Source organism: Saccopteryx bilineata, chromosome 1 (genome assembly GCF_036850765.1).
Source record: "Saccopteryx bilineata isolate mSacBil1 chromosome 1, mSacBil1_pri_phased_curated, whole genome shotgun sequence".
In the NCBI taxonomy this organism is placed as follows: domain Eukaryota; kingdom Metazoa; phylum Chordata; class Mammalia; order Chiroptera; family Emballonuridae; genus Saccopteryx; species Saccopteryx bilineata.
Genome location: NC_089490.1, coordinates 16,732,708 through 16,748,464, shown reverse-complemented (window position 1 = coordinate 16,748,464; position 15,757 = coordinate 16,732,708). Strand labels below are relative to the sequence as shown.

The 15,757-nt window shown below is 49.0% G+C and overlaps 1 protein-coding gene across 1 annotated transcript in view; it reads right to left on the bottom strand.

Annotated features, from left to right (window-relative positions):
- Positions 1 to 15,757, bottom strand: part of DNAH8 (dynein axonemal heavy chain 8) — a 297,942-nt gene that overhangs the window by 76,558 nt on the left and 205,627 nt on the right. The window contains exons 73-77 of the mRNA XM_066252925.1: positions 14,684 to 14,789; positions 12,788 to 13,040; positions 12,478 to 12,668; positions 5,518 to 5,639; positions 971 to 1,089 (exon numbers count right to left, since the gene is read on the bottom strand). Coding sequence (XP_066109022.1) covers positions 971 to 1,089; positions 5,518 to 5,639; positions 12,478 to 12,668; positions 12,788 to 13,040; positions 14,684 to 14,789 — 791 coding nt within the window. The remainder of the gene's footprint in view (positions 1 to 970; positions 1,090 to 5,517; positions 5,640 to 12,477; positions 12,669 to 12,787; positions 13,041 to 14,683; positions 14,790 to 15,757) is intronic.

Genomic DNA, 15,757 nt, shown 5'->3' with positions numbered 1-15,757 from the left:
CATTGCAGTGGGTTCTAAACACAACGACGCATTAAATAATTTCATTTGATATTGGATCTTTTAAATCACAGACCAATTCTGTGAATTATACTCTTCATTTGATGAAGATTCGGGTTTAAAACAATGGGCAAAGCATCGACACATCTATTCCAACAAAAACAAGGAGCTCCTTCCGCCTCTGTAGACCATGAGGTCGCCACTGCTGACTGCTGTGAGCACTCGCCATGAGTGACTACCCAGAAAACAACTTCCTGTAAGAAATGCAAGCTCAGGTTGGCATCTAACACTGGGAAAGACAAAAATCTACTCCAAAATTATCCAACACCTTTCTGTTAATCTTTTGGTGGTCTCGTCTGCCCCTAACTCCGTCCTCCTTGCTTGCCCACCAATCTGATCTCTCTCTTTCTCTTTCTCTCTCTCTCACACACTTGTCTAATATAGAACCCTTCTTTGAGCTACTTGATAGTGAGAAAATGTGAAAAATGAGAAAGAAAAGAAAAAAAGAGTGTTTGTCCTTAACATCAATTTCAAACTTTTGCTCCTATGTTAATAGTCAGGCCTGCATTATACATTTCACTAGGGCAATAGTTATAATTTTTTCCCCTCAGATGAAAATGAATTTCAGCTTATAAGCTAATTGCCCTGTAACAGCCAAGTTCTATTTTTTCAAGAAGTAAATTCAACAATAAATAAAGAATAGATTGAATAATACAAGCATATTTTTCATGTTTTGCTTAGTTTTGTTTTGTTTTTTTTTGCTAAAAGCACAATCATTAATACATTGTCAAAACACACCATCCCCATTTCCACCGTCCCCATCTTATCTGTTTGTCAAGGGACCAAAGCCCTGCCCTCCAAACCCGCAGCTAGGAAGCAGGCACATTTCTTACAATAACCCCTGGGACACAGCGCAGTACACCCACTGAGCTGAGTGCTGTAACGTGACAACACGACGCGGCCCTGTTCTCACCTGATGAGTAGAAGCTTGTGGCAGGTGTCCAGAGAATCGTTATACCCGTCGGGGATAATTTCTTCCTCTGGAGCGTCTTTATCAAACCAGCTTTTCCAGCCCTTCTCATTGCGAGAGATCTGAAACAGACGAGCCGATCAGCGAGCTGAAATATACTGGAGAGGATGCTGCAGAACCTTAGAGGGTCATTCTTTCTGGGCCTGTCACTTTTTAAAATACAACCACACAATTCTTTTTTTTTTTTCAAGACATCAGTGACTCCAATAACATGAGTATTACTATTCCCTTCCAGTTTCCCCCTTTGCTTTTCTACATTAGTCACTGAAGTTAGGACCATGTATCAATTACCCTAAATGATTGGGCAGGAGAAAACCGTAGACCAGGTTTGTCAACCTCAGCATGCCTGGCATTTGGGCCAGATCACTTTTTGTTTTGGGGGGCTGTTCTGTGCACTGTGGGGTATTTTGCAGCATCCCTGGCCTCTGCCCACTAGATGCCAATAATACCCTTCCCCCAACTTGTGTCAATCAAAAACTTCATTGTCGAGGTCGCCAGTTCGAAACCCTGGGCTTGCCTGGTCAAGGCACATATGGGAGTTGATGCTTCCTGCTCCTCCCCCCTTCTCTCTCTGTCTCTCTCTCTCCTCTCTCTCTCTCTCCCTTTCTCTCTCTCCTCTCTAAAAAATGAATAAATTAAAAAACAAAACAAAACAAAAAAAACTAAGCATGGCCCTGGCCAATTGGCTCAGTGGTAGAGCACCAGCCTGGCGTGCAGGGGACCTGGGTTCGATTCCTGGCCAGGGCACATAGGAGAAGCACCCATTTGCTTCTCCACCCCCATCCCCTCCTTCCTCTCTGTCTCTCTCTTACCCTCCCGCAGCCAAGGCTCCATTGGAGCAAAGATGGCCCGGGCGCTGGGGATGGCTCCTTGGCCTCTGCCCCAGGCGCTAGAGTGGCTCTGGTCGCAGCAGAGTGACACCCCGGAGGGGCAGAGCATTGCCCCCTGGTGGGCAGAGCATCGCCCCCTGGTGGGCGTGCCGGGTGGATCCCGGTTGGGCGCATGCGGGAGTCTGTCTGACTGTCTCTCCCCGTTTCCAGCTTCAGAAAAAGAAAAAGAAAAACAAGCAAACAAACAAACAAAAAAACTTCATTGTCAAATGCTCAATAAAAGCAGGGGTGAGGGAGTGGCACAAAGTCGCCCTGGATTGAGAATCACTGACAGAGACCGTTCTGATAAGCTAACCTCTCAACGTTGACCTTCTACTTAAAATACTGATGGAAGGCAGCACCAAAACTTTCATTTTCCTAGTGGTCCCCTGCCTTGAGGCCTTAAGCCCAAGAATGGAAGACATCTTTCCAAGAGCTGGTCTCAAACACCCGTTCTTCCTGAGGCAGGGGAGGAGCGCAGGTCCTCAGAGGCGCTGTGAGGGGCTCTGTGAAGCCCAGGAGCTGGAAAGGCCACTCACAACGCTACAGATCGGCGAGCCCGACACTGCTCCCCAGCAACGACCAGCCTGGTACTGAGACCGTGTCTGTAAGCGTGTGCGAAAAGCCAAGGTAAGCGCCAACAGCAAATAGCACATGACCATAAAGCAGAGACGACAAGCCAGACCCAAGCACTGTCCTTTTCCTCCTGTTATCCCCACTCTTGACTGAGGCACAGAGAGGTTCAACAGCTGCTCAAAGTCCACATCCCACAAACAAGTCATCATATAGGATACAGAGAAAGAGTGCAAATTACCAACAATAACTCAGTCACTCCAACTTTGTCCCGGGACACTAAAAGATGGGAGAAGATTTCTGAACTGTTTCACAAGTGTCACCTCACTCCTGGTTCAAAGAAATCTTCCTGGCACAGGGCTTGGCAGGCCTGGGTGCTGCTGTAGCCCCACAGTAGTGCAGTGGTACTTGCGTGCTGTTATCCACGGCGCCCCCTGCAGGCCTCCTCCACACTAGCAGCCAGAGAGCAGGAGGCACAGGAAGAAAGTGGGTGTTGATTCCCAGCCTACTGGCCTTTCATCTGCTAATTTTGTTTTTGTTTTTGTTTTTTGTTTGTTTTTTTGTTTGTTTTTTTGTATTTTTCTGAAGCTGGAAATGGGGAGAGACAGACAGACTCTCGCATGCACTCGACCGGGATCCACCCGGCACGCCCACCAGGGGGCGATGCTCTGCCCCTCTGCCGTGACCAGAGCCACTCTAGCACCTGGGGCAGAGGCCAAGGAGCCATCCCCAGCGCCCGGGCCATCTCTGCTCCAATGGAGCCTTGGCTGCAGGAGGGGAAGAGAGAGACAGAGAGGAAGGAGGGGGGGTGTGGAGAAGCAAATGGGTGCTTCTCCTATGTGCCCTGGCCAGGAATCGGACCCGGGTCCCCTGCACGCCAGGCCGACGCTCTACCACTGAGCCAACCGGCCAGGGCCCATCTGCTAATTTTGATTCTACCACAGGACAGCCTCCAGGGTGAGCTGCATCTGTGATGGGCAGTGGGATAACTTCCAGCCCCTGGCTGCCCACCTCTATTCCCCACTCCTTTCCTGCCCTCTGTGCTAGCAAACACCACTTCCAAGTGCTAAACCATTCGTCCTGGGATGCCAGGGCAGGGTAGCTGCTGTTGGAGGCTAGTTTTGATTCAATTGCAGACATCCGCTCAGCTGGGAGACTGACCACCTTGTACTTCCTCCCTTCCTCCCCACAGACAGGGCTGCCTGATGGCGGGCTCCCAGTGAAGTTCTGCCCCTTTCCCGAGAATGGCGCCTCCCGGCATGTCTGGCCCCATCCCTCCCAGCATGTCTGGTGTGAAAGGAGCTGGAGAGAAATAACTCAAGTTGTCAGAGAAAGAGCATGAGGCCAAATTACTGCTCTACACTTCCCTGTCCATGTGGCCTCGGGCAAGCACTCACCCCCTTTGAATCTCGGTTCTCTCTTACACAAAGCAGGACTGCCATCACCTCCCTTGCAGGGTGACTGTGCTGCCTGGAACCCAGTCCAGACAACAGTTTGCAGCAGCAGCGACCAGATTCCACACCATGGACACTTAGATGTAACTGACAGTGGCGAGCGGTAACGCACAGTCCGGTATCGATGTAAGTCACCAGCAGAGGGCCTGAGTTTCCAGTGGCTTTTCCAGTGGTGCTTGAAGGTCCCCCTTATCCTGTCCCCTAGTAGACAAGGACCACTCTTTTGGTCAAAGAAATTGTTTGAACGTGAGGGTCATCATCTCTGGCTGTAGTAGAAAACAAAGCTACAGTCCACCCCAGGTGGAATCCAGGGACTTAATCCAATGGAGTGTGGCCCAACCGAGGCTGAATGTGTAAAGTATCTATCTGTATAGAGTCCTAGAAACACCACTAAATGAACACACGTCATTTACAAGAGCAGGGTGGTGGGGGCAGGGGGAGGGGAAGGAGTTACATGATGGCAGCAGAAGGCACCTGCCGACCTGTAGTCTACCCACCACCTCGTCTGTCCCCCACCAGCAACCACAAGAAAGATGACCGTCAGCGCTGACACAGGGATAGTGCAGCACCCCCCCCCCCCGCATCAGTGACAAGCAGTTGTGACCAACAGACCCCAGTAACAAACAACTATCTCTCTTCTGACTTGCATGATAATTTTCCATTGAGGGTTGACTCAACAACTAATTCAGAGTATCAAACTTACACTTTTAAATAAGGAGCACCATAAGTAAACCAGGACTTGTTCCATCATTTTCAACATTATACTTCACCGTTACAGATTTTCACCATCACATGATTGCTTTTTAAAAGGAAACCTCAAAGTGTGCGGAGGACCCGGGTTCGATTCCCGGCCAGGGCACACAGGAGAAGCGCCCATTTGCTTCTCCACCCCTCCGCCACGCTTTCCTCTCTGTCTCTCTCTTCCCCTCCCGCGGCCAAGGCTCCATTGGAGCAAAGATGGCCCAGGCGCTGGGGATGGCTCTGTGGCCTCTGCCTCAGGCGCTAGAGTGGCTCTGGTCGCAACATGGCGACGCCCAGGATGGGCAGAGCATCGCCCCCTGGTGGGCAGAGTGTCGCCCCATGGTGGGCGTGCCGGGTGGATCCCGGTCGGGCTCATGCGGAAGTCTGTCTGTCTCTCCCTGTTTCCAGCTTCAGAAAAATGAAAAGAAAAACGAAAAAAAAAGAAAAAAAAAAAAAAGGAAACCTCAAGGGCTCAATTTGCCTCAAATTCGAATTTGCAAAAGTTATTTACTCAGAAACAGAAAACATAAGAACACTCACAGCCTACAATCAAAAAGTCCGCCCAGGGGTCCTGATCCCGACCCGCAGTTCCCGCAGGCTCATAAAAGGCCCCGGGCTGACCGCGCAGGAGTCGCAGGCAGCGGCCCGCACCGACGCCGACGTTCCTTGCGGCCCTCTGTCCCAAAGCCCCCGGAGAGCCGCAGAGCCGCAGGGCCTGGAAGCTGCGCTCCGGTGTCGACTCCTTTGAACGAGAGACCTGTCACCAGGGGCCCCCGGTCAAACGGCCCCAGTGTGTCTGGGAGTACAGACCTGCACTCTCGCCCCCTCCCCCCCTCGCCCGGCCCTTCCTTACTTGGTTCATAATCTCTGCGAACTGCGGAAGTTTGTTCAGCTCCACGAGGTTCAGCCAGGTCATGTCGAGGATCCAGCGGAAGGGTTTGGGAGGGCAGGCTTTCAGGTCCAGGGCGGCTCCCCCTGGGGAGGGCGTCAGCGGGAATCGGGTCAGCGGGGCCTCGTTTTTAGAAATGTATTGTCCAAGCCATAAAAACGAGATAAGCATACTAGGGGGGGGGGATTGAAAAATGGTCACATTACAGAAAATGTGTTCTTTTTTTCTGGTACATTTCCTTTAAGTCTTACTGTGTTAGTTACTGATTTATAGCATCTTAGAAAATACTGATGGTAATTCCTTGTCATTTTTCTCTGCAAAGAATTGCTCTTGGGTGGATGTGTCTGTTTGCTTTTTTATTGCTCTTTAACAATCTGAAATGGACAATTTGGATATCAGTGAATAGGCTGATCTTTTCATGTGTGATTTTTTTTAAAAAAACCACTTCTTAGTCATCACACCTCCAGAAGTTTGATATTCAGTGCTATTTGTTATCAGGTCAAAAAGATGGGTAAATAAATAGATTGATATAAGACAGCTGTTGGGTTTTCAGGGGGTAACTAATGTTCAAATCACTTATTCATTCATTTATTCAACAAACGTTTAGCGAGCTTTCTCTGTGTATCTGGCATATCCAGGCACCGGGCGGGAATAAAGCAGAGAAAACCAGCAAGGCTCCTGTTCTCTCAGAACGGGAATTATAGCATTGGATCGCATTTTGAAGCAAATCACAAGTCAAAGGAGCACACCCAATGTGACAATCTTCCACCCAGACACGTGACGACATTCACAACTTCAAAATTCTTCTATTGCACGTCTTTAGTAACGTTTTATCATAATAATTTCAGCTCTGTTGTTTAGTTCAGATTATGCAAAGAGTGATTCCGGAACTTTTAAATCCCATCATCCGCCTGAAGAGCTCATGCAAGCCCTCCACTTCATATACCAACCCTTGGACAGAAAATTGGGGTGGAGGGGATTACAGGGCTCTGCTCCCCACTCCAGCACCTTCCGGAGGCCGAGAACGAGCTGAAGTACTCGTGGTCCCTTTGTTGCACCTGCGGGGTCAGGGCTCCTGAGTGCCACACACCTTTAGCCCTGTCAGCGGTCCTCACCACCTGCCCTGTGCCCCCGGGGTGGGGTGGGGGCCACTCAGCACCACACCCAGCGCTGCTGCCAACCCGAGTCTGCTGCAGACACAGCCCCTGGCGTCTCCTGCAGGCTTCGGGGTTTCCGCTTCTCTGACACAGAGACAGTCTTCCCTGCCCTTCTTGAGTGTTTCCAAACCATGTTTCCATGTGGCCACAAGCCTCACAGACCTCAGGAGGGAGAGGGCATTCAGGCTGCATCAGTGTTTCCAAACATGCTGCGCCCCTAATCTAACCCAGAACAATCATAGCCCACCCTCCTGCCCAAAATATCCTGGCTCTCTCTGACACTCACTAGCTGTGTAAACTTGGATAAAGAACTCAATGTCTCTGTTTCTTCTTCTGTCATATGAGTGTAATAATAAAATCTACCGGATTGGTTGCTATAAAAATTAAACAGATTAATTTTTTATTGATAGATTTTAGAGAGAGAAGAAAGGAGAGAGGGAGAGAGAGCAAGAGAGAGGGAGAAAGAAAAAGAGAAACATCAATTTTTTTGTTCCACTTATTTATGCATTCATTGTCTGATTCTTGTATGTGACCTGACCGGGGCTCAAACCCACAACCTTGGCGTGTCAGGACAACACTCTAACCAAATGAACTACTGGCCAGGGCCTAAATAAATTGTTGTATGTAGAAAGCCTAGGACAGTCTTGGTCCACCATAAAAGCTGTGTAATCATTAGCTGTGGTTTGACATTAACACTCTCTCTCTGTTTTGGAACTCAAGTCCAATTCAACATGGAAAATAAGAGCACGCCCCCAATGGTGTCTTTTGTCCGTGGTTCATGACAAAAGAAAGAGGATATCTTTCTTTCTTTCTTTTCTTTTTATTAAATTTGTCGGGGTGACATTGGTTCACAAAACCATACAGGTTGATGATATCTTTCTAAAATAACTAGACAGGGAAAACAGTTCCATCAATTACTCTATGACGCAGGAGTGCCCCGGTATCTATTTCATTTTTCAAAGCATTCTGACATTCTCAGTTGAAACAGAAAGTCAAAGGCGCTTTCCAAATTTTGCAGAAAACAAGTAGGAATTGATAACAAAGGGACAGCTGCTCTTGGGAAATCAAACATCTCTGCTGTGATAAATGAGTCTTTCTTCTTTCCTCTGTAAGCACTGAGGTCCAAATGACAAAAAGTATAAATGACCTATGGATCATATCGGTTAACTTGATAAAAACCATTAAAAATAAAGTTGTATCATCTTTGAAAAAAATAATTTCATCAAATGGAAGCCAGTTCAAAACTAACACAACCTGTATGATAAACCAGCTTTGGGTTATTAAAAAATAATAATAATAAAAAACAAAGAAAACCACCTCTTTTACTGCTGAGCTGACTGTATAGTTCTGTCAATCAACCTATCATACAATCCTGAATTAATCTTCCTAAAGCACTGCTCTGTTCGTGCTACCTCCCTGCTCACAGGCATTCGATGGCTCTCTATTGCCACTGAATTAAATCCCAGCTCCTCTCACTGGCTCTCCTAGCCCCGTACAACCTGGCTCTCCCTGACTCTCGGTTAGATGAAATGGGGCCGCAGCAGATATGTTCTCACCACAACCCAGATGTACAGCCTTCTTTATTTTTTTTGAGTCAAATCTAAGTCTCTTCCCAGATTCCTCCCCACTGTGCTGTTTCTCAGTCTGCGCTGGTTTACACAGTTTGTCCCAGAGAACCCAGTCTCTTTCAGGTCAGAGCCCGAGTTTGGCTGGGCTTGCTGGGTGGGAAGGGGGACAGTGTTGTGTCTCGACAGGGAGGATGCCCCCTCAGATTGGCATGCCGCCCTCTAGTCTCTACGTGCCTTGGTCGCAGGCTGGGATCCTGTACCCAGTACTCAGTGTACATATCGTCTGAGTGAAGCCGGTCTGACCGACAGGCACGTTGGGCTGTTATCCACAGAGACTGGTCCTTCGTCTCCGGTTCAAGTTCCCTGCTCTGCAGCTTCCTGGTTTATACCCCAGACCCCTGGCATGTGCCAGCCCCCGCAACACTGCCCTGTCCACACGCCTACCAGGCCTGGGGTCCATCTGTCCCGCTGCTCCCGCCACCAAGGCAGCAAAGCAGCTTCTGAGCTGCATGTCGCTCTGGGCAGAAGGCAGAGGAGCTCCCACCCGGTGTTCCCCAAGCACCTTCCCCTACCACCCGAGGCTGAGCCTCAGGAGACAGGGAAGGGACAAAGGTCTCTGCATCTGACCTCCCTCTTCCTCTGTCTCCTCTGTCCGTGCCACGGCCCTCTGTGGACCAGGTGCCAGGTTTCCCACCCTTTCCTATATCACAGCTGTCTCCTTCCCAGGGTCACTCTAGCTGATGAAATCCAGGAAGCAAAGCCAGCTTCCCTGTAAGGGAAGATCCACACGTGCTCTTCCCGTCCCACTTACACCCCACAGAGCGGAGGCTTTCCTAGGCTGTGAGGCCCGTTTTGCTCCCTGCCGCCTAGATTCTCACGTTCAATGTCCCCATTCCCCATGGCCCGTGCCCCCAACACTGAGGATGTGGCCCCAAGTCCAAGGGAGAGCTCCAAGGTGACTGAAGTGAGTCAAGTAGCTTTCTACATAGCAAACTTAGACTCACCTTGTTAAAATGTCACAGAGAGCACCCGTCCATCTGGACCCTCCTCTGCAGAGCCTGCCCTGCCTCGCCCGGGGGGTACACAGCATCTCCCCCAGGGCCCCGCAGCCCTTGCACACGGAGGTACCCGCGATCGCTCTGGGAGACCACACCGCTGCCAGTCAGCGCCAGAGCCCGGCTCGTGTCCCAGCTCGTGGCTGGTTCCTAGTCCTGACGCGCCTTACTGTACTGCACTGTCTTACTCCTACAAACAGCTCGACACTGACCCCTCCCGGTGTAGTAGATCTGAGAAAAATAATGTGAACCAGATGACATGTTCCAATTTCCTTTGAATGACAAGAAATAAAAAGTCAAAAAAGTTTGGGCCCTGGCCAGTTGGCTCAGTGGTAGAGCATCGGCCTGGCGTGCAGGAGTCCTGGGTTCGATTCCCGGCCAGGGCACACAGGAGAAGCACCCATCTGCTTCTCCACCCCTCCCCCTCTCCTTCCTCTCTGTCTCTCTCTTCCGCTCCCGCAGCCGAGGCTCTATTGGAGCAAAGATGGCCCGGGCACTGAGGATGGCTCTATGGCCTCTGCCTCAGGCGCTAGAGTGACTCTGGTCGCAACAGAGCGACACCCCAGATGGGCAGAGCGTCGCCCCTGGTGGGCATGCCGGGTGGATCCCGGTCAGGTGCATGTGGGAGTCTGTCTGACTGCCTCCCCGTTTCCAGCTTCAGAAAAATACAAAACAAAAAAAAAGCCAAGGAAGTTTCAATGATTATGCAAAACTGTTTATGACTGTTTCTTAAACAGCAATCTCACGGGGATCAGAGGGAGCAACGACCTAAAGTAAGAAGAACGACAGAGCCCTTGGTTATGGGTTTCCGCCCGCTTGTTGTGACAGGGATGACAAGGACAAGTGCCTCGTGGCCTTTCTCCTGGTGGCATGAACTGGGAAACACTCCACAATTCTTCCTGGGTGATCTCTCTCTACCCCAGGACCTCGGTTCCTACTTCTGTGTCTTTGCCAGTGTCGGCCTTTCTGCACACGGCCTGCCCTGCCCTCTCTGCTGCCTGCTGGGTGTCTCAAATTCAGCACGTCTGTGCAGGAACTAGTTTCTCCTCTTCCGAGCACACGGGAGAGTCACATTTCCCTGCTCTCTTTCAAGTTACATGTGGCCACATGTCTTGCTTTGGCTAATGAAATATGAGCGTAAGCGGCACGTGTCGCTTAGGGGGTAACTTTTAAGCGCCAGCACACAATTTGTCACACCCCTAGCACACAATTTGTCACACCCCAGCCCTCTGCCATAGTAATCACATAGCAGTCTGGATTCCCAGGTGACCGTGACAAGCATGTTGGAGAGAGAGAGAGAGTGAGTGAGAGCGAGAGCGGAGAAGTATGCCTCTGCTGTGTTAAGCCACTCTAATTTGGGGACTGTTTTTATGACTGCAAAACCCAGCCTGTGCTGACTGAAACTAGGCGCCCAAATCACATTCTTCAGCCCTGCTCCGACACCCCCAAACCGGCTTCTCTGTCAGCCCACCAGACAGGAAATCTCTGCATTTCTGACCCCCTCTCTTGTCTCTGACGCCCGGTCCATCTTAGAGCTACGGTCCCTCCCCTCCGCGTCTTCCTGTCCGTTCCCACTGTCTTTACTCCGGGCGGGGAAGGCCTCACCTGCAGCGGGGAGGGTGTGAACACACTCCCGGCCCTCCTTCCCTAACCCTATCCACGTCTGCCGGGGTACCCGTCCTGTCCTCACAGACGGCAAAGGGCTCCCGAAGCGCCATGTCACCACCTTACACAGCGCCTTGTTCTCGCGAGATCAGGACCCCGCCCCCCCCCCGCCCCCCAGGAAGCAAGGCTCACCAGGTTACATACTCTGCTCATTTCTTTCCTTGTGCCCTGTCCCTGCCTATCCTTCAGGGTCCATTTCAAATGCCACTTTCTTTACTGGTGGGGGAGCTAGAAAATGATTTATTAAACAATACACAAAGGGCAAAAAAAAATTATAAAGAAAAGATTGGCACATTTTTCCCCCATGAATCAATCTGGAAAATTCATGGCTAAACCTGCAAAAGTCTATTTTCTAAGGAGCGTTTACTGATCTCACCAACCACATGTAAGCTCTCCTTCCTTTTTTAGACCTAACATTCTGTTCTTAGCTCTCTGCTGACACCTGGGTTACTCGGCCTCATTTTTGTGGTTATTTTTAAAATTATTTTTATATCCAATATGAGACGGTTATTCCTTTTAAAGCAATGCCTGGTTCATCTCTGTACCCCCAAACACCAGTAGGACGGGTTCGTACAGCATGTGTTCAGCAGACACTTGTTTTACTAAACGGAATGAAAATACTTTCCTCTTAATTACACTTTCCACATGGAGATAAGCAATGAATGAGAGTAACTTCAAATAAGAAATACAAGTGTGCCTTTTTTCACAGTCTTAAGAGTCATCGCCGCCCTTGCTGAGGGGACTGCTCCATCACAACAGAAAGCTAGTGGCCAGCATCACCGTTCCTCCCTCTGCCATCCGGGTCTCCTAGTCCTGGGAATGATGCTCAAACTTCATTTAATTACATAACTAAAAAAAAAAATCCTAATGTTAACACAGACCTGAGTTAAGTGATCTTGAGTAACCAAAGCACCACAAATGGAAATTAGAAATAAGACAGGCAGGCCCTGGCTGGTTGGCTCAGCGGTAGAGTGTTGGCCCAGCATGTGGAAGTCCAGGGTTCAATTCTCAGCCAGGGCACACAGGGGAAGCGCCCATCTGCTTCTCGACCCCGCCCCCTCTCCTTCCTCTCTGTCTCTCTCTTCCCCTCCTGCAGCCAAGACTCCATTGGAGCAAAGTTGGCCTGGGCACTGAGGACAGCTCCATGGCCTCTGCCTCAGGCACTAGAATGGCTCCGGTTGCAATGGAGCAATGCCCCAGATGGGCAGAGCATCACCCCCTTGTGGGCATGCCGGGTGGAGCCCAGTTGGGTGCAAGCAGGAGTCTGACTGTCTCCCTGCTTCTAACTTCGGAAAAATACAAAAAAAAAAAAGAAGAAGAAGAAGAAGAAAGGAGATGGGTGTACAGATAGCTTCTCTATCCTTAGAACATAACTGCCCCACTCTGCTATGAAACCGAGCCTACCACGTACCAAAGAGCACCCCAAAAGCAATGCAAGTCGTTTGAACGTCACATCTGTCGTCCAAACCCTTCACTTACCTTTAATGAGCGCCTGAAACTCCCGGTGCTTCACAGTTCCCCTCTGCAGATCAATCTTCAAGGTCATGAGCAGCGCAAAGAGGAATTTGTGGTTTTCGTACAGGCCTCGGACAGAGTATGCAAAAACTTCGTACGTGAGATACTCGATGATATTTGTAATTCTCTTTTGAGGGAGTGGAGACTTCTCAGATCTGCAATGCATTTTTAAAAATCAAAAAAAATATAAAGGCGCTTTTTTTTTTTTCTAAGAGAGCAGGAATACGAACAGAAATTTTAAGTGACTGCCCTGGGGGAAAGGGAGCGGACGCACCTGGCCATGGACTGGTCAAACAGCTTCAGGAACTGGGCCAGGGAGGTCTGGTACATGATGTTGACCATGCTCATCTCCGTGATGAGGAAGTAGAGGATGCTCCCGCGGGTGGCCGCGGGCCGGAACTCCTCCTGAGCCAGGTTGATCTTGATCTCCGTTTCCGCGGCCACGTGCAGCTTCTCACTCACTTCCGCCGCTGTCAGCTTGGTGGTTCGGAGCACACCGATGAGAGACTCATCGTCTACCAAGGAACCTAAAAACCAGACAGGAAGGCGACAGACATGGAGGACCCAGGACGGCGGAGCTGGGACGCAAGGCGCCTCGGTTCAGAAATCACCCCGTTGACTTTCAACTCCGCTTCTTCAAAGCCCACAGGGTAGGAGGGCAGATCTTAAGACACCAGCAGACTTCTAGTCCAACTGCCGTCCGATGCCTAAATTCTTCTAACGTTTCCTGCCGAGGGGGCGTCCCTCACTCTGACTAGGACCCTGCATTCCCGGGGCAGCCCACACGCCTGACCTCCATATGTCTGGAGACAAACACCACGTCTCCGTCCAGCCCCAAGGGTTCCGGCTGCTCCTTATGTGACGTGGCTTCCATCTCCATCATCACCCTGACGGGTCCCCTCCCCGTGCCACGGTGGGGCTGCCCCGGACGTCCCACACCAGCTCACAGGCAAACAGTACACTCCCGACCCCTGCTCTGGACCAACAGGCCTTCCTCTGGTGGAAGCAGCTCACCAGGAGAAAAATCTCAGTTTTATTTTTAGTTTCACCCTTCATTATTGTTTTTAATAGAAATAACATGTCAATGACAGTAAATTCAACTTTAAGATATGGAAAGACACTCGGGACACGCTGAGCTATCATGGTGTCTGCAAAGCGGTGTTCTGGCCTCCCAAGAACTCGGGGAAGCGGGACATCACTCTGACCACAGACCCGCCATGTCTCCCCCAGAAGCCCGAACTGCGACCGGCCTCACAGGAAAGAGACCTTGATCCAGCACACTCCTGGCTGCATCAGGGGAGGAGCCCTCAGCTCTCTTTGCAGGTAATCCCAGAGGTGTCCAAGTGGTGGGAGAACTGGCCGGACCAAGAAACAGCCTCACTGGCCCGAGCAGAGCACTGAAGGCAGGAAGGAAGGACTCTTCCTTGAGGTCACCTTAAAGGCAGTGAGAGTAATGCATAATGTTCTTCTGGGAGGTTAAGTGCTTGTTTTTGAATCCAAGGATTAGAGTGATGCTGGGTGGTATTCATGATCAGACTAATGGTAGAATTTACAGTACAATTATTTGCCTACTACAGAACACCGTAGTGTTTGCTGATTTTATTTCCTTAGGATAAAATATGTTTACATATTCAGAGACAGTCTATGTCCAGATCAGAGTGTGGTTCGACCACCTGACTGCCCAGAGGAAGACTGTGACCCCGCTTCTAAGTGGGAGGTCCCGTCAAAGCAAGAGGAAGCAGGGCTCTGGGTGCTCCCGCGCCTCCAACACAGATGACACCCCTGATAACCCACTGCGGTGACTGTATTTCAACGTCAAATGGAACGGTCAATCTAAAAAATAAAAAATAGATCGAGCACATTAGTTTCCTTTGGGCAAGCAAATTAGCCTATTACGAGTTACCTAGCTCTATTGAGAGCCCTAATTTTTCTCAGGAGAGTGCAGTTAGATCAGGAAAACCGTGTTATTCTCAAATGTTCAGACTTTGTTTGCTAATTCAAACATCAGATTCTCTGCTGCCTCTCTTTAATGGCTGCATGGAAATTGCCTCACTTGCTTCTGCAGTGATAACTCAACTATTTCCTAACATATGTAATCATGAGGCCATTGAAAAAGAGGCCATCCTTAATTCCGAATCCATTATTTGATTACTTCTGAATAACACAATACCTTTTGTGGCACTTAATTTGAAGAGGAGGTTATCTTCGAGTTCTTTCATCTTCCGTTTGTTAAAAGTCACATCCTCCAAAAGTTTAACCCTCTCAGACTCTAGCTCCTGTTATTAAGACACACAAAACAACACCGAAGTGTTACCAGCTAATTACAGTACATCCAATTGACGGGTGTTTATTATCAATTTTTAAAAGTTTAACCCAAAGTGCCTTTCGAATGACAAGAAATTACTATCATTAGTCAAACCGATCTTTCTGTATTTTTGTTCCTCTGGACAGCTTTAAAAAATGATGCCCAGTCACATTAAGTTTTCATAGCTCTTACACTGGCATGCATGAGATAACCCTGCTAAAATAATTTTGCCCAATTATGCCCAGCTGTCTTTCCGGCTCTCAGTTTATTTAAATTAGGGTGTCCCATGCTGTTAGCCCTGTTCCCACATTGCCTCTGGGAGAAATGCTAACTTTATTCGCAGTCAGAAGCAGTGAAACAAAGAGACATTAATTAATATCAAGAAGCCACTAGGCAACCCGAGCCAAATGTGAGCTCTCTTCTCTTGCGACCTGCCCATAGGAGCTCCAGGCACCTCGCTTGGCACCGCCGGTTGCCAATACATATCCACTTTCCATTATTTTGCAGCTCCTTCTACCAGTAGAGCTAAATTGGAGGCATGGGAGGTATTTTTTACCTTACATAAATAGATGTATTTTTTTAATTTTATTTTGAAAATTTCAAACTTTCAGAAAAGTTGCAAGACTGATACAATGAACTCTCATAAACCTGTCACCTAGATTCACCAAAGAGCATTTTGCTTTGTCACTCTTTCCCTCTAATGTTTATCGTTACTGCTGATCCATTTGCTGGTGTCACGATCCTTTATGCTTAAACACTTCAGCATATCTCCTAAGAACAAGTCATTCTCTTACACAGCCACAGTGCAATTTTCAAACTCCGGAAATTTAACATGGAAATAATACTTTTGCTAATTATAGAGTAAACTGAAAAAGTCTCAATAGCATTCTTTTTTAAATTTATTTTTAATTTCTTGTTTATTTTTATTAAGTGAGAGGC